This window comes from Bidens hawaiensis, unplaced genomic scaffold, assembly GCF_021521415.1.
Source record: "Bidens hawaiensis isolate Kalapana, Puna unplaced genomic scaffold, B.hawaiensis_p1.1 tig00001016_1, whole genome shotgun sequence".
NCBI classification, from domain to species: domain Eukaryota; kingdom Viridiplantae; phylum Streptophyta; class Magnoliopsida; order Asterales; family Asteraceae; genus Bidens; species Bidens hawaiensis.
Genome location: NW_027491059.1, coordinates 1452223 through 1480126, shown reverse-complemented (window position 1 = coordinate 1480126; position 27904 = coordinate 1452223). Strand labels below are relative to the sequence as shown.

At 38.7% G+C, this 27904-nt stretch overlaps 1 protein-coding gene across 1 annotated transcript; it reads right to left on the bottom strand.

Moving 5' to 3' along the window:
- Positions 1-21001: 21001 nt before the first annotated feature.
- On the bottom strand, positions 21002-26369 carry LOC143552147 (uncharacterized). Its single transcript, XM_077042435.1, has 7 exons — positions 26268-26369; positions 23395-23570; positions 22197-23362; positions 21845-22096; positions 21688-21768; positions 21301-21615; positions 21002-21211 (listed from the first exon to the last, which is right to left on the bottom strand). Exons 3-7 carry the CDS (start codon positions 23196-23198, stop codon positions 21155-21157), a joined length of 1707 nt encoding a protein of 568 aa, XP_076898550.1. The 5' UTR covers positions 23199-23362; positions 23395-23570; positions 26268-26369; the 3' UTR covers positions 21002-21154.
- Between the last annotated feature and the right edge of the window lie 1535 nt (positions 26370-27904).

Genomic DNA, 27904 nt, shown 5'->3' with positions numbered 1-27904 from the left:
TAATGTTAATTTGATTAAAGGAAACCTTAGTTTTGAAGATGGGTTGTACAAGTTTGGGGGCGGGGGTTGTTTATTTATAGGGGTGAAGGTGGTGGTAATATGGGGTGGTTAGTGAAAAAAGTAAATAATAATAATAAGATGACGTGGGTGAGATTAAAGTGGGAGTGAGGGGGGGCTCACGTTCACATTTAAACATGGTCACCTTTTGCAATATAATTTGTTATCAAGTTTCCAAAATGTATCTTTATTACATGTCATGAACTGATAATAACGTGTATCTTTTGTGTATGAATTGTAAAATGCACAAAGTCATACAATTCAAACATGTAGATAAGAGTATGCCTGGTCGCTTAATTTATTTTCTCATCAAACGGAACCAAAAATGGATGGTCTTGGGGAAAATTGGGCTGATGTACAAAAACGTAGGTTGTATATTTTCTTGTATCAAATGTAATGTAATGCATATACAACAAAAACTATCTGTCTCAACGCAATACAAATATGAAGAATATGAACTTTCTCAAACACTCTCTAGTTAGATAGTTCATCATTGTTTTATTTACTTATTGATAATATTAAAAATATATATATATATATATATATATATAGCAACGGATTTATGAGTTACAAGCTATTAGTGAAAAACCTATCATGTCATCAGCATTCCTTCGACAGTCTAGAGTTCGATAATTCGCCACTAAACATACCTCGGTGCCAACATTTTGGAAATGTTGTGATCCCTCAGTAATAACAGTCGGTGAATTCATAACTCACGCCATATTTTTGTATAGACAATCACCGATGATTCCTAGGTACTTTCCAATTGATATATCAATTGTAAAAGATGACATATCACAAGTTATAGATATATTTAAGGCATGCATAATGGTTAGTGGTAGTGAAACTGATGTCCCGTAAACTTTAAGAAGTAGTTTCACTCTGACGACACATATGTAATAATATGTAATAGTGCGTAAAAAAAATGCGAGATAATGCATAGACATGCGAATCTTCAAAAGAGCATCGACAGGGTCAAGGTTTGAATAAAGTTAAATGCCAAACACCCTAAAATAACTATTTCCCTTTTCATTTAATATCTACGCGTGTATTAGATTCATATTTAATACCAAAGTAGCTATAAACAGAGACGCATATCAAACATATCCCATATGTTATAAATCTAAGAATAGACATTAATATCCATTTATTTATATGTAGTCGCTATAATTATTTATATAATATTAGATCAAAATATTAATTATACATTGCTATATATTGGTTAGCTTTTTCCCTTGGGTGTATATAAAGATAATAAATTAATATCATAACCTAATCAAACGCATATAAAAATTCTGTGTGCCTCCTCTCTCTTAAAACCGGGTTCCTCTCAATAACCTTAGCATCATCCTTAACTATACATCCTAAAAGGGAACTCGATTAAGATGACAAGCATGTCGACTACGTCATACCCTGCTGCGGATGCTGCTCTCCCTGCCATAACATGTTCACATATTTAATATTTATCATCTTTTCTATTACTTTCATGAAAACTGATCAACAATAAAACTATTTCATCTAGAATAGAATTCAAGTCATAATTGTAATAATTGTGTTGTTAATATTTTCTTTCGTGTTTATATAGTTATTCTTTTTAACCATGTTTAAATGAAAAAAAAAAAAAAAAAAAAACCCGCAAGCCATTGGTTTATGAGATCCAGTGGTTCTTTCACCTCGCCTAGTCACCTAACCACGTTCAAACCACCGCTCCTTTGTAAGACTACGGTCCTCCACTCCACTGCATCCCTTCCAGAACTACATAATCAATGAATCTGAAGGCTATGAATAGCCAAAGTTTAGACTTCCAAGTTGTGGACCGAGAACAAAGCTTATTATTATCGTGTTTTTTTAATGTTTTATTTGTTTTTCAGTCTGAGCTTCGGACTTCTTTCCGCTTCAACTACAAGGGGCTATTGGAATGTATAATCAAATTAGGGCCACGGCTTACAGTTATTAGGGTAGTTACAAGTTTTAGATTATTATATATTAAATAGAGAAAATTCTTAAAATAATCCAAAATTTGAAAATTTTTCCAAAATAATCCAATGAAAACTCATGTGGGCGATAGATTTGGATTCCCGCCAATAGTTTTCGAGGTCCAATAGTTTTCTGACACGTGTTAAAAGCCTGACCCCACCTGTGAGATTTTAAAGGAAATCTGTCTGGCCCGTGAGTTTTGATACCAAAATCGTCTCCTTGAAAACCATCTCCTCCGTGATGTTTCACCATGCTTTTGTCTCCTTCTGTAAGTTTTTGAAAAAAGTTGAATCCACCTTATTCCACCATTGATTCACCACCACCACCTTCGATAAACCAGATACCAACAAAAACCCGAGACCATCACCGCCTCCTACTCTGGTCGTCTCATCTTCCTCCTCTCTTCTCCTCATTGCCGCCGGAACCCTAGCCTTCGGCTGTAACACCCCGGCTAAAGCGAAACGTCTGAGTATGACGTACAGATTGCTCAAACACACGTGACACTATTAGGTGACCATAATAACATTATTTCATTTAAATCATCATGTAACACAAGTTTATCAAATAATACAAGTTATAAACAAATAAATAAATGAAACAATAAGTTGTTCTTTGAATATCCTATAAGCATGCTATGTGTCTTCTAACCTTCATCCTCGTATCGCTATACCTGTAACGTATGTATAAAATAAAGTTAGCTATGAACATAGCTGGTGAGAATCCCACAATTTGATATAATACGTAAAAATCATACAATTTCATGAAACTTGTGAAATGAGCACATAAGGGTTCTTTACACTCGATGCAATGGACCTGAGTATAAAGAACAAACGAAGGTCCTTTCCAGTTGGGGCTACCAACGTACACGGATATGAGGTCCCTTTTCCACTCGATACAAATGGACCTGAGTGCAAAGAGGGGCGTATGATCATACTTATTGAGGCAACCAATTGAAATTCACGCATATAACAAATAAGCAAGCAAGCACACAAGTCCATGATATGAATTGTAGTTTGTAAGCAAAATTGTAACTCTTGAGGTTTGATAGGATACATATACTACCCCCAAAATATGAAAACATTTAAAAAGGGGGTGTGAGAAAACTCACCTCGAAATCGAAGAAAAGCTTGCAATAAAAGCCGTAAGCACAATAACGAAACCTAAGCAACCGAAAGTACTTTAAAGAATCCAAAACGATTGAACTTTTCGAACTATAAGTAAAATAAATACGAATATTTAAAGACCAAACTCATGGGATTATTAAAGTTGATTATTAATTTGGTTTTAGGAGTATTGCATCATTTTAAGGCATTTTTGGCATTATAATCTTATATTTGAATTTTACCGGCATTTTAATATTATAACTAACGCTATTATGAGACTTAAGTTATTTACAAGGCATGCATTTTTTATCTCGGACAATAATTGTGCTAATGGATTAAGGCTCGGATTAAGGTTTAACGAATTATAGTTGAACTAATTAACATTACCGAATCAAAGTTTAACGAATTAAAACTAACAAATTTAATTTTAACGAACGAAATAAAATTAGCAAGTTAAAGTTGACGAGTTAAAACTAACGAATCATACTATAAACTAATTTTAATGATTTAATGAAATATATTATTTAAATATTATTTAATTGATAATTTATTATTAACAAGAGGACTTTAATATTTATGGAATACGAACTTTACCGGTCAAAATTATCTCGAACACAATTACGGTGGTGTATTATAAAGATTAACGAATGCAATAATAATATTATATTAACGGGTTTAAAGTTAACGAACTAATAATTTAAAGTCGGAAACATAAATTAGTTTTTAACGAGTGTGGAAGTTGGGTTTTATTTGAAAGTGATAAATTAAAACTTATAAAAAAAATTATTTAAGTTAAAAATAATTATATTTAATTTATTATGATTTTTAATAATTTTAAACAAATTTAAATTGGTTTATACAATTAAAGAAAATTGTTTTTAAAAAATATATACCCAAAACCAGCCTGACCCGGGTCTTTATGACCACACACAGAGCACATAACAACTAGACCAATTTGGGTAGTTGATAAGGATCCAGAAACAGATTAATATATATTAAGATTCAAGAGTTCATATTCCCCATTGAAACCCTAGGTTTCTTATTCTGTTAATCTGATCTATGTTTGTAGAATTCGTGTTATGGGTTTTAGATTAAGGCTAAAGCTAATCAAATGCATGTTTAAATTACCTGTAAGAGTGAAGAAACACTAATCGACCCCGGGCAGATTATGGACAATCTGGGGGTTAAATAGATGTTTCCCACGAGGGGTTAGATCCGGCGAAGATGGTTCTTCTGATAACCTGCAAAACAGACACCGTGAGCTCGTCACTGAGAAGGGGGGGTACCTCCTTGTGACCACCCTCCGGCGTGAGAATCAGACTAGATTGCTCTTGAATATAAGTGTATATTAAGAGAATGACTAGAGTAGATATCATGTAATATATCAAGATATGAGATATGAGATCAGATGATACCATTCCAAGGTGTTGGAGTATTTATAGCCGAAGGTAGGTTTCCAAGCAGGTACAGCCGGCTGAATAGTGTTCCTGTTCTGCCAACTGTGGGCAACGCACATGCCATGCTGGTGGTTGGTGGGTAGGCAGCGGCTGATAGTGACCAGGCCGGCTGTCTACTATTCATGTTCCACCAACTGCAGGCTATGCACGTCATCCGACAGGTTGGTGAGTAGGCAGCGGCTAATAGTGACATACAGTACAAGAGCGTGCTGCTCGTCATACTGTTGTCAGTGAGCTGTCGTATCTTTGGTCAGATCTTTTGTCCATACCTCGTCAGGTACAGTACAAAAGATCCTCCAGTATCGTACGGACTGGCTTATTTGGGCGGGAGTTTTCCCGGCTTTGTGCGGGAGTGTTCCCGGCTTGCTCACTCCTTCTTCAGGTGACATTACTGAATTATTTAAGAGTTAAGTGCCTTGCGCGTGTAGCCTTGCTGCGCAGGTAGCCTTCCCTGATGGCTTGTATCCGCAGCTGCGGGAACAGGCGGAGTACTTCACCATTGGGAGGCTTTTCCTGCGGGAATAGCTTGCGTACTGCGCGTAAGGACGTCACGTCTCTGAGCATGGCGGTTCCTGCGGGCCCAGTTGGTTTCTGCGCAGACGTCCCTCTTCAAGGGGTTGCGAGTTTAGCCTTTGCGCAGACGTCCCTGTTGAAGGTGAGTCTTGCGGGTTCAACTGCGCAGACGTCCCTCTTTGAGGTGAGTCTGCGGGTCCAACTGGGCTCTGCTGGGACCTACCTCTTCAAGTCCCCCTAGTCCAATGTTCTTCTCATGAATTGTTAATAAGTGAGGTGAACTTTTGGACTTAAGCAAAGGGTTTTGAAAAGGGTTTAGTTTTAAGGTTTTCCATGGGGATTCTTCACGCAGAAGTCCTAATGTCACGTGCAGAAATTCCCGACTTTTCTGCTTGATGTTTGGGTATGATGCGGGTAGGTGTGTAACCTCCTCGCAAGTCAGGAGCGTTGAGTTCCGCTTGTGTAGATTCTCCATGAGGTTTTGGTAGTTTTAAACATAGTGATCAATTATGTTAAAACAACCAATTCCATCTTGGAGCTTCAAACAATCTAGTTCTCGACGTTCCCGCTATGCGGGGATGTTATTTCCGTTTCCGCAAGCATGGCCCAGAAGATCCTTCTTGGTTTCAATTCCCTGCGGAGTGCTAGGTATGTGAAGGGTTTCACCTTGACACTGTACCCGCACTCGTCTTATAGTTACTTTACTTCCAAGGTATTCCTGGCTTCAATTCCCTGCGGGTGCTAAGTATGTGAAGGGTTTTGCCTTGACACTGTACCCGCATCCGTCTTATGGTTACTTGGTTACCGAGGTATTCTTGGCTTCAATTCCCTGCAGGTGCTAAGTATGTGAAGGGTTTTGCCTTAACACTGTACTCGCACCTGTCTTATAGTTACTTGGTTGCCAAGGTAAGGGGTATATTCCCGCTTACTTTTGAATCTTTTTGAATTTTTTGAAATTCGAAGAGTTGGTGAAAGGATAAAAACAGTCCCAACTGTTGAAAGGACGGTTGAGTAGTCCGACGGTTTCTTCTGACAGTTTCAGGACGTGCAGGAAGTTATGGCGACGTGACAGTATATGGTCACTCCAGACGCTTTTTCAGGCGCGTGGGCGCGAGTTTTCGGGCGCGTGGCCGCGAAATTTATGGCGTGCGTCCTTTCAACAGCTGTTGCCAGCTTGGTCTTTGCCACGTGTCATAGTTTCATTGCACCTGCGATTTCTCTCTCTTCCGCATTAAATTCATCGCATTTATTGCGATGAGTATATAAAGGGGGAGAGGGTGCATCTTAATCCACACTTTCACTTTTCTTCTTCTAAACGATTTCCGGCAAATACTCTTAACTTTCTGCCAAGCATTCTCCTGAAATCGTTTTCCTTTACCTCCAAACCATGTCTTCTACTCACGATTTTGAGGCTGCCGCCGAGGAACCTGACGTGTACGTCGAGATCCCGACGTCTACGTCTGATAAAGACGATAAGAGCACTGCTGGCGAAGGCCAGTGTGCTCTTCCCACCGAGCTTTATCAGTACATCGTCCGGAAGTTCATGCTCGAGCCGTTCGAGCCTGAGTTTCCGGAACCACACCAGACGGTGTACGATGCCCCCAAGGGCAAAATAGGGGTGTATGCTGCATTCTTCGTTTATGGGAATCTCAGGTTCCCATTGACGAAGTTTGTATACCGTGTCTTGGAGAGGCATGGTGTGCATTTGACGGAGCTACACCCGATGGCGATCGCCAAGATCCGCCACTTTGAGTGGGTGTGCCTCATTCTGAGTGTGGAGCCCCACGTTGATCGGTTGATGACCTTCTACTCCTGGAGGTGCATCCAGGGGTGGTACACCTTGGTTAATCGGATCAAGGGTCTGAAGATCTGCGCAACCGAGCGCAGTCTTCGGTCTTGGAAGCGGGAGTTCTTCTATATCTCCGCTCGCGTCGTCCCCATAGCGATGACGTTCAAGAACGGGAGAGCTCTCCCGAACCTTCACGCCTCCAACTACCAGGAGGCGGAATGGTTCTCCAAGGTTTCCCGGATCCAGTCTCCGGTTTACCGCTTTGCGGAGTCCGGGATGGTGATGCTCGGGATGAGCCGGGTGTGGAAGGAGGCGTCACAGATTCCCATCGTCCTTGAATACGGTTTGAACTCTGTCCCTTACGGTATGCTTCATATTATCCGTTAATTTAGGGTTTTTGTTCTAACCGTTTTTTCTTTTTGTTTACAGAGGGAAACGACTTGCAGTCTCTCCTGCAGCCGCGGGAGAGTGACGGTCCCGCTCGGATGGGTACTCGTGCTCTAGATGAGAACGAGTTGCCCATCCTTGAGCAAACGGCGGATTGGTTCGTGGAGGTCTACCCGCCAGGCCACGAGATCCTGAGCGCCAGGCGGCCAGGTAAAGAACTTTTTGACCCTCGCCCTCTCAATGCTCAAACCACTGCGGGAATTCCTCTAATTTTGTCTTCTGATGAGGAATCCGCAGATGGTCCTTTCTTGGCGAGGAAGAAGGCTGCCGGCGGGAAGGGCAAGGCGAAGGTAGCCTCCACCGCCGACCAGGTGAACCGGTCTGAGTCGGAGACCGAGAGTGAAGAGGTGGCGGGGAACCCTGGTGGTGATGAGACCATTGCTCCGGAAGTTGAGACGGCTGTCACCTCCGGGCAGACCAGTACAGCGACGGTGACCGGCGTAAAGAGGCCGGTTCCATCGGGTTCGTCCCCGCCTGTTCGTACCTTCAAGCTCAAGAGGTCTCGTAAGTACAAACTTCCTTTACCTTTAACTTCGTATCTTTCCGCCATTATACTAATATATCTTGTCTTCGTGCAGGCGTGGATGCTACGACATTCCAGAGTGGAGCGGGAGGGAGCAGCTCTGGACCCATGAAGGTAGGTTTGGTCAACCTACCCGAGGCGATGACCCAGGCGGCTACGCCTGCTTGCAGTACTGGTTCAGTTGCTCCTCCCGTTGAGCCAACTGTTCCAGCTGTAACATTATCCCCGCCGGCCGTCAGTGCCATTTTCACAGAATCCATCACTGAGCCGGCGGTGATTTCTCTTGCGGGCTCTTCCGCAGCCGCGGCCACGGTTGTGAGTTCACCTCCGGTGAGTTCACCTCCGTTGGTTTCCACCGCGGCAGCCTCCACCATGCCTCCTCCGGCGCCTGCGACTACGGCCAGTCCTTCAGGTACGTTTGGGGTTGGGGCGTCTAGCCAATCCTTGCCTCCTTCCCGTCTCCTTGACCTTTTGGATGGATATCCCTTAGGTTCAGGTGATGGGTTTGGTGGCTATCGGCCTGTTGTCGACCCTACAGGTGCGTAGGGTTATTTTGGCCTTTTATTATTTCTACATATATATTTTTTTTATCATCTTTTCCTAACTGCTTTTTGCTTTTGCAGTGTCGGATTCCAATGAAGTGTATGTTCCACGATGGAACATCCGCCGAGGAACAACCCTTCGAACGCCTGTAGAATGCGTCGAGTGGGCGCGCCACGCCGCCCCAAGGGGGGCGCTGGGGGAAGCAATGTCAACTACCAGGAGGGTAGGTTGACAAATGAGCTCCGGATTCTCCTAGCCCGGATGCAGCCGCGAGTCGAGCTGCTTTGTCATGAAAACGACAAGTTAAAGGCAGCTCGGATCCAAGAAGTAGCTCAGGCGCGGGCTGTCCGAGAGGAGAACAGGAGGCTCTCCGCTGTTGCTGCGGAGAAGGAGAAGGCCTTCAAGGCCCTTGAGGTTGAAGTTCAGGCCCGTCTCGAGGCCCGTTCCAAGGCTGCCCAAGCTGTTAATGAACAGCTTCGGCTGGCTAAGGAGACTGCACGGAACGCAACTGAGAGGGCCACTAAGGCTGAAGCTGTTGCTGAGCCTCTACGCCTCGAGAATGAGGAACTAAAAGCCAAACTATAGAGGCTCCAACAGGCTCATGATGCCTTGGCCATGGAAGACGCCAAGAAGCTCCAGGAGATCTTGGACCAGAGGGGCGTGCTTGACCATACTGAGCGTAAGCTTAAGGGCGTCGAAGAGGCTGCAGCTAAAGAAGTGTTGCTTGCCAACCTTAATAAAAGTGAAGCCGAACGCGCCCGTAACCAAGCTCAAGCTGCCCTCCAGGAGGCTCTGGTTACCAAGGAATGGCTTCTACGAGAAGCGTTGTCGCAGGTAAGCTTAGCTTCATAATGTCTTCAGGCTTTTCTTTATACTTAGAAAAGGTTTTGATACTTGTATTTTGTTTTGTAGGTTGTGCATCGGGTCTTCACGGACACATCATACGACGATGCCATGAGCGCAGCCCTCAACGCTTCTCATGAGGATGGTGAAAAGGCAGGCTTCCTGCTTGGTCTAGGGTTCGTTGAGAAGGGCATCCCGCCTTCCAACTTCCCTTTATATGATGTGGATACTGAAGCTGCTTATGACCAAGCAGTGAACCAGTATGCTGCCTTCCCTCATCCAGTGGTGGAGAAGGTGAACGAAGTTGTTGCTGCTGATGATGGGTTAACCATTCTCAAGACCTTCCTTGAACCGCCACAGCCAAGTGGTGGTGCGGGTACAAGTGGGTTTGGAGGGAGTGGTCCTGAAGCTTGAACCTTTAGATCCCTTTCCACTGTTAGGATAGGTTTATGTTTTTGTATAGATTTACTCTTGTAGGCGGGTAGATACCCGGCCATTCTTGTAATACTTGAATTTATATAGAATGTAAATCCTTTGTGCGGGTAGGACCGTCACTCTTGCTTTATAAACGTTATACGACTTGCTCATGCATATTATAGTTTAATTTGGCACTTGTTTTGCCGCATAAACAATATATGATTCGCTTGTGCATACTTTAGTTTAACTTAGCAATTTCTTAAGTACTTTAAATAAGTTAACCCATTAACGTGGCCGATAATAGGTTAAAGTTTTCCTTCCTCTTTCTTGATTGTGCGGGTAAGACCGTCACTTGCACTTAGTAGGATGGCTAAACTTTACCTATATCTGACCTGCGTGGAGGTTTTCCTCATTTTTTCCTTGAAGATATTTTCTAAGTGTTCTGAATAAGTTAACCGTTCGACGCGCGATTGTCAATAGGTTAAAGTTCCGTTTCCTCTATCATGATTTGTGCGGTTAGGCCCGGCACTTCATTTAGTGGGATGACCGAACTTCACCTATGACTGACCTGCGTGAAGGTTTGCCGTTTTTTGTGTTTATGCGGGTTTTGCCGCCTTCCACACGCAACGATTTCTTCACACTTGTTTTTTCGGTGAAAACCGGCATATCAGTGTTTTGAATAAATTAACCGTTCCATGCGCGGTTGTCAATAGGTTCGGTTTCCTCTATCATGATTTGTGCGGGTAGGACCGGCACTTTCATTTAGTGGGATGACCGAACTTCACCTATGACTGACCTGCGTGAAGGTTTGCCGTTTTTTGTGTAGAAATTTATCGTTCTGTGTTTATGCGGGTTTTGCCGCCTTCCACATGCAACGACTTGTTTTCCCACTTATGTATGCGGTGAAGACCGGCATATCAGTGTGGAAAGCTCATTAAGAATAAATGTAAGACCATCAGCGTCAATGTGATAAGGAGAATCATTTCCATTAGAAGTGGCTCTGGGCCTTTTCTTTTACAAGTTTGGAATTGATCTACATGCAGACTGTGTAATTGAGCTCCATTCCATGTTCTTGGGAGTGTCATCGAGCCTTTCGAGCCGATATGCACTTGGTTCAGAATCTCGTTGTTTACGCAGTATGTAGTCTCCGATATTGAAGCTGCAGTTTTATTCGTGTTTTCTCCAACTGGGGTTCTACACTCATTAGCCTGCTCAGCGTTCATTACGCCACGAGGTGCGTGAGCGTCCCATCTCTGACAAATGCTTCGACGATGTCCTTCAAGTCTACGCATTCCTCGGTGTTGTGGCCTCTTGTCCTGTGGAAGTCACAGAATTTGCTTTGATCAGCGTTGTGACGCTCTCGGATTATTGGAGCCTTTGGCCATGGGAGTCTCTCGGTGTCGAATATCTCGGTGACGCTTTTGGTGAGTGGCGTCCATCTGGAGTTCCGGTTCGACGACTGCATGTTATCCTTTCCGCCTAACCGAGGGTGCGAGCCGGATGAAGTGTCAAAGTTTACCCTTGACTGCCAAATGCCTAGCTTCCTTTTTTTGTTTAGTCGGGCGGTAAGGACATTGTTTTCTCTTGTTTTCTGGGTGTAGAGGTTTGTGCTTTGGGGAAGATCTCTACCCAGTTGCTTTTCCGTTTCCGCGAAGCGTTTAGCTGCTGTCATGATGGCATCCCATGTGGATGGCATGCCATCTTTACCCGTTAAGGTGCGGATGAGCTCTGGGTCTTTTGTGCCCTGGATGAAAGCAGCGCGAACAAGATCTTCGCTAATATTACCCAGACTTAGCTTCTTTGAGTTGAAGCGAGTGATGAAGTCTAGCAAAGATTCATCTTCCTCTCGAATGCAATTGAGGATTGTCCATTGCTCTTCGGTATACTTTCTTTGTTGGCTGAAGTGTTGGCTAAACTTCTGTTGGAAGTCTGCCCAATCGTAGATGTGGTGGACCGGTAGACGGTCGAACCACGCTCTGGCTGCTCCAACCAGCGTCATCTGGAACATATAACACCACGTTGGTTCCGTCCAGTTGTTGACGGTTGCCCCGCTATGAATCTGTTCAAATGATCGTCTGGGTCAGATATACCATCATAGGTGCCGATGTTTGACATCTGTTTGGCACTTCTTGGGGCGATTGCTTCCGCAATGTCCCTTGCAAACTTGGAGGTTCCCGCATTTGCAGCGGTTGGTCTGAAGGTTTTAGAGAAGTCACGTGGGTTTCCACCCGCGTTTTTTGGTTTGAAGGTTTCTCTAAATTTCCTTCTCGATTGGAAGTCTGTTTCCTTATGCTTCCCTTTCGCCCTATGGCGAGGGTTTGCGTCGGTGTCGGATTCCTCCGAATCATCGTCCAAGTACTCGCACTCATTGCTCATGTTGAGCTGTTGAGTGCTTCCGAATTCGTCAGCCTGTTGGAGTGAACGCAAGCGTTCATCCAACTCAGCTTGGAATTCCCTTTGACGTTTTTCCGCTCACGCTTTAACTTGTTCAAGTGTTTGGCGGGGGGGCCTCGTCTGTTGTCTTTCCACCTGGGTATCAATGAATCCCAGGGGAGGATTGTTTACTGCACTTGCCCCGGCTCGGGTAACCGGGGTAGTGTTCGTAAAATGTGTGTATTCGCCGGTGTTCCCCCCAATAGCTGGGGTTGTGGTTACTGGTGTTTCTTGGTTATTCGCTGGCTTTGGCAACGGAGTAACCTTAACCATCTTTCCAGAAGTTTGAAAAAACTGAATAAATTAGTTCTAGCTTTTACCCACGGATGACGCCAATGAAGAAACACTAATCGACCCCGGGCAGATTATGGACAATCTGGGGGTTAAATAGATGTTTCCCACGAGGGGTTAGATCCGGCGAAGATGGTTCTTCTGATAACCTGCAAAACAGACACCGTGAGCTCGTCACTGAGAAGGGGGGGTACCTCCTTGTGACCACCCTCCGGCGTGAGAATCAGACTAGATTGCTCTTGAATATAAGTGTATATTAAGAGAATGACTAGAGCAGATATCATGTAATATATCAAGATATGAGATATGAGATCAGATGATACCATTCCAAGGTGTTTGAGTATTTATAGCCGAAGGTAGGTTTCCAAGCAGGTACAGCCGGCTGAATAGTGTTCCTGTTCTGCCAACTGTGGGCTACGCACATGCCTTGCTGGTGGTTGGTGGGTAGGCAGCGGCTGATAGTGACCAGGCCGGCTGTGTACTATTCCTGTTCCACCAACTGCAGGCTATGCACGTCCTCCGACAGGTTGGTGAGTAGGCAGCGGCTAATAGTGACATACAGTACAAGAGCGTGCTGCTCGTCATACTGTTGTCAGTGAGCTGTCGTATCTTTGGTCAGATCTTTTGTCCATACCTCTTCAGGTACAGTACAAAAGATCCTCCAGTATCGTACGGACTGGCTTATTTGGGCGGGAGTTTTCCCGGCTTTGTGCGGGAGTGTTCCCGGCTTGCTCACTCCTTCTTCAGGTGACATTACTGAATTATTTAAGAGTTAAGTGCCTTGCGCGTGTAGCCTTGCTGCGCAGGTAGCCTTCCCTGATGGCTTGTATCCGCAGCTGCGGGAACAGGCGGAGTACTTCACCATTGGGAGGCTTTTCCTGCGGGAACAGCTTGCGTACTGCGCGTAAGGACGTCACGTCTCTGAGCATGGCGGGTCCTGCAGGCCCAGTTGGTTTCTGCGCAGACGTCCCTCTTCAAGGGGTTGCGAGTTTAGCCTTTGCGCGGACGTCCCTGTTGAAGGTGAGTCTTGCGGGTTCAACTGCGCAGACGTCCCTCTTTGAGGTGAGTCTGCGGGTCCAACTGGGCTCTGCTGGGACCTACCTCTTCAAAGAGTGATTCTTTGATGACGAACCATAGCTGCCGGATAAACGAGATGGGATGAAAGATTACGGATTATTGACAGGATAATTGATTAGAATGATGATTGTGGCGAGTTTAGATTAAGCTTTGGTCCTTATTTATACTTTTAATTGAAGTAATTACTGTTAATGGTGATTAATTGGGTATGGCCGTTTTCCGGCGAAGATTACGGGATCCATTGACGTTATTAGGACGTTAAGATACAATTAGTATATAGCTTGAAATCTTGAAGTCAAAAGTCGTTAAGCAACTTATACGGGTCAAAGGAACAGGATTAGCGGAGATTTAAGGTGGCCAGAATAGTAGCAGCCATCGCCGGTGGCTTTGGCCGGGAAAACGGGAACGGGGGATGGGTTGGGGTTGATTCATTATACTTTTAATAATTTACAGGTTAGGCCCCTCAACTTTAAAGTTATATACAAACATTTATTAAACTATATTTACAACATGAACCTTGAACTTTTGAATGGTTATAAACTTGATTAAAAGTATATATATAATTTGGGTTATATTATACCAAATGTTATAACCTGGAGGTGTTAATAGTTGATCGAAAGTAATATAAAAAGAACGAGTAATAACGTTAAATTTGTCGGAAATGTTTTATTAATGATGATTAACGAATGTAAAATACATTAAACGAAACTTGAGATATTAATAATATGTGTGTGTGTGTGTGTATACATAGGGTAAGGATCCTAAGAGAACCATTGGCAAATTGAGAACTTTGAGAACCATTTTGGACCACTAAAAAAACCCTCTAAAAAAATATTAAAAAAATTATAAAACAAACAAAACCGAAAATTTTAAAAAAGTAAAAAAAACAAAATTCTTATATTTCACTCCGGTTTCATTAAAAAAACCGAAATTTTTTTTTCTTTTTAATTCGTATTATACTATACACATATGTATACTTTCATTTAATCTCTAGTTACGTAATATACACATATGTACATTATCATTTACCTTAAATTATACATATGTGTATAGGAAAAAACATGGGTGTACATATTATACATATATGTATAATAAAAAAACTGATTTTTTTCTTTTTAATTCATATTATACCTATACACATATGTATACTTTCATTTTATCTCTAGTTATGTAGTGTACACATATGTACATTATCATTTACCTTAACTTATACATATGTGTATAGGAAAAAAACATGTGTGTACATATATATACATATTATACATATATGTATATGTATAATTTAGCTAAACCGAGAATTTTTTTTTTATAGAAACCAGGATGATAAATAAGAACTTTGGTTTTTTTTACTTTTTTTATTTTTGTGTTTTTTTTGTTTTATGATTTTTTTTTATTTTTGGGTTTTTTTGTGGTCCAAAATGGTTCTCATAGTTTTCAATTCCCAAAACGTTCTCACATGATCCTAATCCTATATATATATATATATATATAAACAAAAATTTTAAAATGGATCGGGTTTTTCAGGTTTGAAAAGTAACGAATGTTACATCGGCTCTCTCCTCTTCCTCTCCTGCCGCCTCCTCCCACCCACCTCCAACAGCCGTGCCCACAGCGAGTACCACACCAACCTACCTCAACGCCGGTTCAACGTCCACCGCCTTCTTCGTCATCTGCATCAACTTCGTTGTCTTCTCCTGTTTCCAGCAAGTGGTGGTAGTGGTGGTGAAGCAATGGTGGAATGAAGTAGATTCAACTTTTTTCAAAAACTCATAGAGGAAACAAAAGCATGGTGAAACATCACGGATGAGATGGTTTTCAAGGAGACAGTTTTAGTATTAAAACTCATGGATCGGACGGATTTCCTTTGAAATCTCACGGGTGAGGTCAAACTTTTAACACATGTTAGAATACTATTGGATCTCGTAAACTATCAGCGGGAATCCAAAACTATAGCCCACGTGAGTTTTCATTGGATTATTTTGGGAAATATTTTAAATTTTTGATTAATTTTGGTTTCTATCTCCTAAAATGAATTGTTTTAGAAATTTTCTCGATTAAATAATAATCAAGCCAGTATTTTACCATCTTCCATGAACAAGACAAAACTGTTCAAACAGATGAAAACATCCCATGTTTGCCTTTTCTTTATATGGGTCGAACGGTTAAAGGTCAAAAGTTGGTGTCTTACACATTGATATCACTCAATGTCCATGCCATGAAACATATCTCCTTACATAGTAAGATTGTTTTTACTGCACTATTCATATTTATATTGTTTTGAATTTGAAGTCTATCTTTAAGCACTCTCTCTATCCACATGAATAGAGATAAAGTTGCATCTTACACTTTTAAACCTTATCAATAACTTTTGTTTTATGACATTTACCGGGTACAAAGTTGTTGCTTTATACTATTCATATTTTTGTTACAAATTAACCATTTTGATTTGCAAAATACATTGAACTTAAAAGATATTTTGCTACTAAACAACAAAAGACAATTAATACTGTCGATAACTATGCCATATTTCCGTAAACCTTTCTTATTCGAATTTATAATAGATGGTTAACATTTACCAAAATTGCAAATACGATTGTTACACAACTCATGACCACACAATCATATAATCATAAAGCTGTTGTGTCTAAATAAGTCTAGTAACTCATTAATGAGTCTATGGGACCATTTACTGCATTGGTATCTTCCTAATCTATGTTTTATCCTTTCAATAAGTTATTTCCAAATTTGTTGTTGCGAATGGCCCTTTGTGGTGTTCTTGTAAAGGTTGATAAACAATATATGGTAAAGTTTGACTCGTTTGATTTGTGATTTTTTGAGACAACAATTAATGGTTTATGCTTTCATATGCCACAAAATGTGTATTAGGAGATGATTCGGTCACAAGACTAATGGCGAACAAAACTCTTCGCTATTTTTACTTTTTGCGCGATATTAAGTAGAAAATTAACCATCAATTTTAATATGTAACCTATTTGAATAAAGATTATGAAAACCTTTGTAAAATATGACTTTCATGTTGTTGGGAACATCAAGATCTAGCTAATTTTATAAGACTAACTGTAGTGGTTTCACTAAACTGACTGGCAGATTATTGTCATATAATCAGAGCTTTAGTAGCTAAACCCTAAAAAATGTCTAGTGGTTAACTAGCCACTTTATAAAAATAATATTTAAGGCTTTTATTGTTTTATTGATTTCATATGTACCCTCTATAAACATTAAAAATATCATATATACCAGATTGAAAATTTAAAATATCATATATGCACTTTCAAAGAAGTTAAAACTGGGTAAATATTAATCCTTTGAGTTTTAATCCCGTTCTCGAAGGATTTCATGGGTTAGGGATTGTACTAGGCCCGATTTGGTCTTGGACTTTGATTGCTAGTCCAAGTCACCATTTTGTCTAACATTTTATTCACGCTCTTGTTTTAAGTATATACAAAAATATCATAATGTTTAAAGATATTTAATAGTGACCAAATGTATCAAGATTTGTTTTGTAAGTTAAAATGTGTGTTAAGTGTGTAATTTAAATTTGGGTTGTAGTAAACATATCCCACACGGCCTCTTTATTTCTTTTTTTTTTTTACTGATTTGCCCCTCCCCCATATTAGGCTTTCAACGAGGCATGTGAAAATGACTTCCATATTCATTGGCTACAAATGTGTAAAAGACCCATCGTTGATAAATATTAGGAGAATGTAGAATATCTCTTATCAAGCTTTTGAACCAACACTATACGAAAATACATTACTACCCTACCCTAGAACCCTATACATAAGTCATAAATACATAATTAACTCTTTAAAAATTAGTTATTTGATCTTTTCAAGTCACACAATCGCACTGTATACATTTGTTATAAGCTCGTATACATACGTTATATGTCTGTACACAAGTATTATAGGCACATATACATGTTTATACGATCGTCTATATGCGCTATACAAATCAAATCAATCACACCAATTAACCAATGGAGTTAACAACTCTACAAGAAGGATTTAATTTAGCCCAAGTTATGCAATATAAAAGGTAAATTTCTTCCTTTTTCTTAATTACTCAAATATAAATGGTAGCTTAACGGTGTTAAATACTAGACCTGGCCCACATGGTTAAGCCCGAATAAGATCGGCCTACTAGGATTTGCACTTGTGATGTGGAATTGGATAATAATTAAATATCTCTATCAAGCTTTCAAACGAACACTATACGAAAATACAATACGACCCTGGACATAAGTCATAAATACATAACTCTTTAAAAATTAGTTATTTGATCTTTTCAAGTCACACAATCGCATTGTATACATTTGTTATAAGCTCGTATACATACATTATATGTCCGTACACAAGTATTATAGACACCTATACATGTTTATACGGTCGTCTATATGCGCTATACAAATCAAATCAATCACACTATACAAATTAAATCAATCACACCAACAGAGTATAGCAACTCTACAAGAAGGATTTCATTTAGCCCGAGTTATGCAATATAAACGGTAAATTTTTTTATTATTTTTTTTAATTACTCAAATATGAATGGTAACTTAACTGTCAAATACTAGACCTGGCCCACATGGTTAAGCCCGACTAAGATTGGCCTACTAGGCTTTTCACTCTGTGATGTGGAATCGGAAACAATCAAATGACCATAACTACACTGAAATACAATACTACCCTAGTACCCTGTACATCTCATCAATACGTACTAACTCTTTAAAAATCAGTCATTTCATTTTTTCAAGTCACACAATTCCACGGTATACATATGTTATAAGCTCGTGTGTGTGTATATATATATATTATATGTTCGTACACAAGTATTATAGGCACATATACATGTTTATACGGTCGTCTATATGTGTTATACAAATCAAATCAATCACACCAATAGAGTATAACAACTCTACATAAAGGATTTCATTTAGCCCAAGTTATGCAATATAAACAATAATTTTTTTCTTTTTTTTAATTCCTCAAATATAAATGGTAACCTAACGGTGTCAAATACTAGACCTGGCCCACATGGTTAAGCCTAACTAGGATTGGCCTACTAATGTAAAAATTTCTCATAAACGGAGTCCTCCCTTAGAGCATCCACAATGCAACACACTGGTCCTTGTTTCAAACCGCTAACTCAACATGTCACATCATATTTCAAACTAACCTACATAAATTTATCCTCCGGTGATTATTACCATTTCTTGTTTGTCCATTTCTTGTTTCAAACAGCTACCTCATAACTTTTTCTTTTCATTTGTTTAATCTATATCAAGTTATAGCTTTTGTAATTAAATACTTTATATTTTGTATATATAGTAGAAAATTAAATTATATAAACACATAAAATTATAACAAACAAACAATTAGTCATTGATCATTCTGGTCGGATAGTGATTTGTTGTTCATTAATATGAATATACATATGCCCACCTATACTTTATTTAATATTATTGATTGGATATTAAATTATTAAAGAAACAGAACAATTCAAGCCATTTTTTTATGTAATATTGATTTGAATGTGGCTAGGCCCACTTTAAAAAGTTCCGTAAGAGTTCTTAAACACAAATTATTTGTACCGGACAGTACCACTCCAATGGTGCTATTGGTTTCTTACCTTGGTATGAAACTTTGAAATGGTGCCATGTAGACACCATTGAAGATGCCCTTACCGACTATCCATTGATTCAAATAAATCATCTAGTCTTATTCTAAGGGTAATTAAACAATAACATCCCAATTCTTTAAATAGTATAATTGACTATGGTTTGTCGTTCATCCAAAAGTTATGTCCAAACTAGTGATTTCCATCTACATCTTGGCTCTTATTTATCATACAACTCTTTTAAATCCTAAAAATGTTCTTCCATATCTAAAAGTTCACAAGGTGAGATTTAAATAATATCAAATACTCCTTTCTCTTTAAAAAAGAAATTTATGGTTTGTTCGTGTTAAGCTGTTAAGAGACCTGACTGATAAGAGATAGTCTCTGAATGGTTTAGCATGGTTATGAAATGAGTCATTTTAAAGACTTCTTATTTCTCGCATTAAGAATTTTAAAATTTTACTAACTTATTTTAACAATTTGGCCTTTCTTGGAATTTTGAATTTTTTTACTTGCCTTGGATACTTTTATAAAGTGAATTCATTAATTTTCGAATGTAATGATTATCAAAATTGTATAAAAACTAATTTGCATAAAAGATTATTAAATAACTGAACTGTACACTAAAGGTCTAGGGACTAGAGGTGTACAAAACCGGGTTTTTTTCCCAAACCAAACCAGTTTACACCGAACCAGTTTGGTCAAAATCGGTTTTACCCAAGCCGGTTCGGTTTACAACCCGATTTAGAAGCAAGAGACGCCGATCTGATCCAGGTCGGTTCGGTCCAGTTTAGAACTGGTTTGGTTGTTCAAAAGGGAAACCGGTACCAAAATCAGCTATTTGGGTCAGTTCATGAACCGGTTTGGGTGAAACCGGTTTCCTTATCAAACCGGTTCGGATCGGTTTGCCATGAACGGTCCCAAACCGGTTTCTTTACACCTCTACTATGACCACATAGTTACCCAAACCTCACCTGAACACTGCCTTTTGACCCGATCACTACACAAAATGTTCAAAACATGCATTACATTATACATAAATACATAATATGGTTCACATTTTTAATTATCATGAACTCGCGAAACCTTTTGAAAACAAATTCTAAACAGAGAATGTAACTATGATATGTATTTATCAGTTACATTACCCTTAACTGGATATTTATACAAATTGCAACCGAAATGCAACTAACTAAACATAACTAGCTAACATTAACTAATTGCATTACTGCCATTACATACTCTTTACTTCTTACCTTTTGCCATTCCAATGGGATGGCAAATGAATACAAAAATGGAGTGGGACCGGTGTTAGGCTACACAACTAGATACAGGATTAGTTTAAAAAAAAAAATTTGTGAGCATGGTATTAGCGGATGCTGCAATTGGACCGATTGCTCGATCCTGTTTGCCCGCATGGGAACCAAATACATTAATGTATTGTATACACTCTTGAAAATTATAAAAACAGTCCATTGAAATTGTTAAATAACTTGAAATTGTTACAAAATTGACAGAAGTGCAGCTGAGCTTTCAAGACTATTTTTGCGAAGAATTTAAGACGGGTTTCATGTAACGCGGTAGCAGGCATACTTATAACCACATATATCATATATGCCAATGAGTAATGAGTATCCGCAAGTATAAGAACCGTTTTATAATCGGGTATGGAACCGACATTACTAAAACCGGTTCAATACCAGACCCCTTTGCCATACTAGACAAGGACATGCATGTACTAGATAGTCAGTTTTATGGTTTACTATGAAAATAACTCAAAACTTCAAAGTTTTTATTTAAAGTTAATATGTTTTATCACACAAACATACCCAACATCCCAAATTAAGTTTTGCAAATGTAAACAGGAAATTTGATTTATTTCTTGAAAGAATGTACAAATGTACATCTGGTGACATTAAATCTAAGTAGTAAATGAAATCTGTACAGCAGTGATGGAAATTTTTTCTCCGTCACCAGATAAGATTACTTTTATTTAAAACAATATTTACAGAGAGATTGTAATCAAAGAAGATAACTGGACCTTTTAGTTGCTGATGTCAAAGTACTTTGGATCCAATGGATGATGATATTCCACATGTAACTGCAATTTTAAACCAACAAACCCTCATTACAAAGTAACCATGTTTATTAAAACCTTACAAGAAGAAAGCGTTTGATATAACTACCAACCTTGCCTTCATTAGAATCAGAGTGACGCTGAGGAAACACAACCCGCATGTCATTGTACAAATAGAACCGTCTTTCGTCTCCAAGGTTTTTTGAGTTCTTTTCTGGTACAGATAGAGGATCTGATTTGCACCTTTGAACGGACTTTGAAATTTTCTTTAAAGACGGGCAGAGAAACCGCAGATGGAGAGCATAACGTAGGACCCCTGTGTTATTTGAATTCTCATTTGCTTTTGGTGAAGTTTGCATAGATGATGCGCCCCCTGTTTTAGAAACCGGTGTTGTGGAAGCTAGTGTCACCTTTTGGCGCAGAAACGTCTACATTCAAATAAATAAATAAATCTAAGTATATAATTACATATTTTACAAGAGCAATAAGAGAAAATTAACCTTGGTGCCAGCTGGCATGTCACTCAAGTCGTAGTTACAAAGAAACGTATGAATTGGCGTCTTTTCAGGATTGCTCAGAACCTGTAGAAACTGATTAAGCATATACACATATATTTGTTCCTTTAATTTCCACCAGCAGTAAAAACAATAAACATACCAATTGTATGCGACCTTTCATGGGGACCCGCAAACGATTTCTTTCCACTTGTGGGTCGTCAACGCTAAGGCTCCTTTTCATCTTTTGACTTTTTTGCTTGTTTGGCGAAAGTTGACCAGCAAGGTCAATGGATGAGTAGTAAAGTAAGAAGTTATCCCCATCAACACTCGTTACTGCAAACGGAAGTTTCTGAGGATGCGGTGAAAAGCTTCCTCCCGTAACGTTTAAAACCGCAAGAAACCCATCAATCTTCTGCCATTGTTAACAGCACCAAATGAAAACAAAATCAAAATCACCTATTCCTTAAAACCAATCAGCAAATTAAGTGAAAAGGAAATGCAGTTCTGCTGACCTGGCTGACTGTCCCCGAAGCTAAACGACCCGATAACAGTGACTCCTCAAACGACCCGATCCATGACCTTCTAACTTGTAGTCCACTTGGGGTCCTACATAACTTAGGCGATTGGGTTAAAAAGGACGAATCTTGGCCCCAATCGCCCACACTTCTAAAATCTTCTTGAAATGAAAGAATATCAGAAAAGGTTCCATCAAGAGATAACTCTAACTCCTTCATGGTTAGATGATTATCATCTAACTCATTGGTCAAAACCCTATAAGGTTTTGGTGTTCTAGAGAATTTTGGACCGAGTGGAGATAAAGACAAAGGAGATGATACCACTTTTCTTGAAGGTATAGCTATGGGTGAATACAATGACCTTAATGGCGATTCTATGCCATCTAATCCCGGTGAAGATGATAAAAAACCAAAAGATTGAAGATCTGTGTTCTCAAGCACAGGGCCATCAGTGAAAAATCCAGAGTTAGTGCATTGTTGAAAACTAGTTGGTGAGACAATAGGTGCCACAATTTTGGGAATCGCTATTTCAGTACTCTTATCAGAGATGGTTTGTGGTGTGTGGTCGAATTGATTTGGTAAAATCAAGCCATTTAAGGGCGATAATAACCTTTCCCTAACTATGGCTCCACTATTCTCTGGGACATTATCAGTACCATTATCAGTCTGCATGCCATCAATGGCAAAACCAGAAGAACTTGATGATTTTGACTCAAAGCCAACAATTCTGGAAACAGCAGTTTGAACATTTCGTCCGGTTTTACGAGTGAGCGTTGTAATCTTGTCTGAAGAACTAAGTTTCTGCCTATTAACATGTTTATCTCTGTGTAAATTGGAGATATCTGTTGAACTGATCACACCTGGCACACGATTCACATGCATCCCACTCATGTCACAGGTGCTTAATCCATGGAAATGAGGCGGTGATTGGACTGCAGTGTTGAATGATGCAGTTACTTCTTCAGCGATTTTGCTAGACGAGACTTGAGGCAAGCCCATACTTCAGTTTTCTTTTTCTTTTTTCTCTTAACTTCCTAAACCTGTGAAAAGCTTGAAATTACTACCTTACTTGCTACACCAAAGTTCTAACCAGCAATCCAAACTATCTATTATAGAGATCTAAGACACATACATCATAAACTTAACATGGAAATCTAGCTTAACTCATGCCTACAGGAAACTGGAAACTAGAGACTATCAACTATCTATCAGTTCTAATTTGCATTCCAATCTTTGCAACAGCCTCTTCAAATCCCAAACCTAAACCTAATGTCCAAACAGCACATGTAACACAATCGATAATTCCTTGAAATCGGTAATAAGAATGAGATTTGAAGTCCATTGTTTACTCAAGAAGATGAAGCCCAAAGCCTGGAGTTATGTTCAATGCAAAGTCAGTTAGCATTACTCTCTCTTAAGTATTAACATAATCAAATTTAACATCAAATGAACTAAATACACAGATTTTTATAAGGTACAAAACAGTCTAATAGCATTGCAACAGAAGGAATTTCAAGTTTAACTTATCCTGATTTAACAATATCCATTTCCAAACATGGAAAACAGAATCTGAACTCAAAAGTTTTATGAATCCAACAACTAATGCTAGGTGTAAATATAGAAACAGATTCATAACTGCATGCTGCAACATGCAAATTGCTTCAAAAACTAAAGAACACAGCAATACATGTTGTCAATTTAACATTTCACACAGATAATCAAAACATCCTTATTAAAAACCTAATTTCTTCAAACTGAAACATACAAGACTCAAATTGAACTCAGATTCCACTCATGTACGCCAAATTTAATAGCTTAACATTAAAATTAAACCGGGAGTTACACTCAATGCAAAATCAGTTAATTTCATTCTCTACTAAGGTAATCAAATTTAAGATCAAGCATCACATTCATCCAGGTCAAAAATATCAAATAAACTAAAAGGAATGTCAAGTTTAACTTCTCCTGATTTAACAATGTCCACTTCCAAACAATGAAAACAGAATCTGAAACAGTTTTCTGAACCAAACAACTAATGCTAAGTGTCAACAAAGATACAGATTCAAAATTGTTGGTTGAAACCTCAATACACAGATTTTCTAGTTAATTTAACATGTCACACAGATAATCAAAGCATCCTTATCTAAAACCTAATATCTGCAAATGAAAACATACGAGACTCAAATCGAACTCAAATTTCACTCTCTATAAGCGCAATCAAATTAACATCAAGCATCACATTTATCCAGGTGAAAAATATCAAATAAACTAATGCTAAGTGTAGATAAAAACCTAATTTCTGCAAATTACTAATAATAAAGACCTAATTTCTGCAGATTGTTAATGTTTCACATAGATAATCAAAGCATCCTTGTTAAAAACCTAATTCCTGCAAATTGAACTCAAAACATAACCTAATTTCTAGTCAATTCAACATTTCACACACATAACCAAATTTAACACAAATTCAACATAACCTATGCTTATACGAGACTCAAATTGAACATAAATTTCACTCTCTATAAGCATAACCAAATTTACATCAAATAAACCAAATGCACAGATTTTTATAAAGCACAAAACAATCTAATAGCATTGCAACAAATGGAATTTCAAGTTTAACTTATCCACTTCCAAACACAAAACACGGAATCTGAACTCAAAGTTTTCTATATCGAGCAACTAATGCCAAGCATTAAAAAAAATAATTAAAAAAATAAAAATCAAAACTACATATCATCATCATCATCATCGTACTCAGTATATCCCACCAATAGCAATGCTATGGTAGGGTCTGAGGAGGGTAAGATGTAGACAGCCTTACCTCTATCCCATAGGGATAGAGAGGCTGCTTCCGGTGAGACCCCCGGCTCGATAGTAGTTTTGCATCAAGCCTTGGACATAAGGCACATAGCACTCAATCATCGGGACACCGGCTGATCGGTGCATGTGCCCTTGTCTTTCGGCTATCAACGCCACCACATGATGCCTGATTAACCTTCCGCCACTTTTAACGTTATTTTCACGAGATTAGTAAAATAACGTCAAAATTAGTGCAATTTTACTTTTGCCCACCCGAGGGTTCACACATATATACATTATATGCGCGCACCGCAAGCAGGGCGTATTAAAATGTGTCAAGTGAGATTAGAACCCAAAACCTTTTGGTCAAAAGTCACACCTCTTTGCCACTAGACCAAACTAGTGATTGTCGAAACTTAATTTAGCATTTCACACAGATGATCAAATCATCCTGATTATAAAACCTAATTTCTGCAAATTGAACTGAACCTAATTTCTAGTCAATTTACTATTTCACACAGATAATCAAAGCATTCTTATCATTAAAACCTAATTTCTGCAAACCGAATCACACGAGACTCAAATTGAACTCAAAACTGAACCTAATTTCTATTCAATTGAATATTTCACACAGATAATCAAAGCATCCTTATCATTAAAACCAATTCCTGCAAACAGAATCATACGAGACTCAAATTGAACCTAATTTCTAGTCAATTTAATATTTCACACAGAAAATCAAAGCATCCTTATCATTAAAACCTAATTCCTGCAAATCGAATCATACGAGAGTCAAACTGAACCTGATTTCTAGTCAATTTAACATTTCACAGAGATGCCTAAGCATAATTGCTAGTCAATTTAACATTTCACAGATATAATTAAACCTAATTGCTAATCAATCTAACATTTCACAGAGATGATTAAACCTAATTGCTAGTCAACTTAACATTTCACACAGATGATCAAAGCATCCTTATTATTAAAACTTACTTCCTGCAAATTAAATCATACGAGACTCAAATTGAACTCAAAACTGAACCAAATTTCTAGTCAATTCAACATTTCACACAGATAACCAAATCATCCTGATTAAAAACCTAATTCCTGCAAATTGAACTCAAAATCCAGTCGTGTACGCCAAATTGAATCTCATAACATCGAACTTAAAGTTGATATCAACAATACGGAAGCAAAATCAAGGCGTAAAGGAAACGAAAAACGAAAAACGAAATTGATCGGAAAAGAGAAACAGAACGAACGAACCAGTGGAGATAAGGATCATGTAATTGCGATTGAGAATTAAACTGGCTTTGGATTATTATTATTATTATTATTATTATTATTATTATTATTATTATTATTATTATTGTTATTGTTGTTGTTATGTAAGTTTTGATATGATAATTAGGTTTGCTGTTGTTATAATTTAGAGGGTTTTGATGGGGAATTGGGGAAGAAAAGAGAGGAATAAAAAGAAGAGAAGGTGTGGGATTGGATTGGATTGGATTGGATTGGATCAAATGAAATGAATCCCGTGTGTATAAACTTGCGGCCTTTCTCTTTTTGTCTCACATTTTTGGTCGCCCTTGCCCTTGCCCTTGCCCTTGCCCTTGCTCTGCTAAATTATTATTATTATTGTTGCAGTCAATTTCGGTTTTTATTTTCTTTGCTATTGAACATGTTCAATTAACCTAGACCTTACTTTTTTTTAAACCGCGTTGGCAATATCTCACAATATCTTCTTAGTGATCTTTTACGAGACAACTGTTCATACTGAATTTGGCGTTTTAGGTAGAGATGGTAACGGGTCAGGTATTGGTAATCCCATTCATATACCCGTTTATAAAATAGTATCCCATACCCAGCCCATTACCCGTTGGGTAATTACTCATCGGGTATCGGACATACCCGTGGGTATCAGATATACCCGTTAGGATTTTCAAGTACATTGTTTTTGTTATTATAGTTCTTTACACATTTATTCATGTAAAAATTATTACAAATTAAAATATAATACACTTATAATATATATAAGCGTTACGATAAATAAATAATATCATGATAATTTGATAATACACTTTACAACCATTGAAAAAAAATCGGGTATATAGTTTGGGTAAACGGGTATGCGTTTTCGGGTAATCGGGCCGGGTATCATCTAATCCCATACCCGCAAAAATTTGTATATCCTAATCCCATACTCGTATACCCGGCCCATACCCATCGGGTTTCGGGTATAGCAGCCCCATTTATTTCGGGTCTTGGGTACACTCATCGGGCTCGGACTTTTTTACCATCCCTAGTTTCAGGCTTGACTTACCCGATAACACCATAAAAAAGAAAGCCCGCCACTCAAGGAAGATCTTCTTGAGTTAGGCTTCAAACTTGAGACCTGACTTGTATATTTTGTTTTGAAGTATATATGTTTTACATCTAATTTATGTATGAGAAATTATAGGTTGGTTGATTAGTGTTTCTCAATTGGTTACGATTTTGATTACTAGAGTGGATGTCTATTTGTTTTTTGAACGAAGATTAAAAAAATACTAGTTTACTTTTTATTAAAAGAATACAAATGAAAGAAACATGAACACCTTCTGTTCACTCTTTACATGAAAGATGAACGAAGATATTTTATTTAATATTATTTTGAGTGTCTTTTTTGTTTGTCATCTACCTAAACATCATCAGTTACTTTGATTTTTTGATTTAGTAAAAACAACATCTAGTATATTTTGGTTGATGAGAAAACTCGTTTTTAAATCACACCAAAACTCACGCTATCTATCAATCAACGCATTTTCATGTGCGACGATAGGCTTTCGGTTCTTGGTGGACTGATCGTCTTTAATCATAAGAGTGAAGCAATAAAATTGATTATTTGGTTGTACTTATGCATG

Excerpts from the sequence above, each read along its gene's own strand:
- LOC143552147 (XM_077042435.1), bottom strand. The coding sequence starts at position 23,198 with ATGGGCTTGCCTCAAGTCTCGTCTAGCAAAATCGCTGAAGAAGTAACT. Across the intron at positions 22,097-22,196 it reads CTTCGGGGACAGTCAGCCAG|AAGATTGATGGGTTTCTTGC; the intron begins GTCAGCAGAACT and ends TAACAATGGCAG. Across the intron at positions 21,212-21,300 it reads CTGATTCTAATGAAGGCAAG|TTACATGTGGAATATCATCA; the intron begins GTTGGTAGTTAT and ends TTAAAATTGCAG.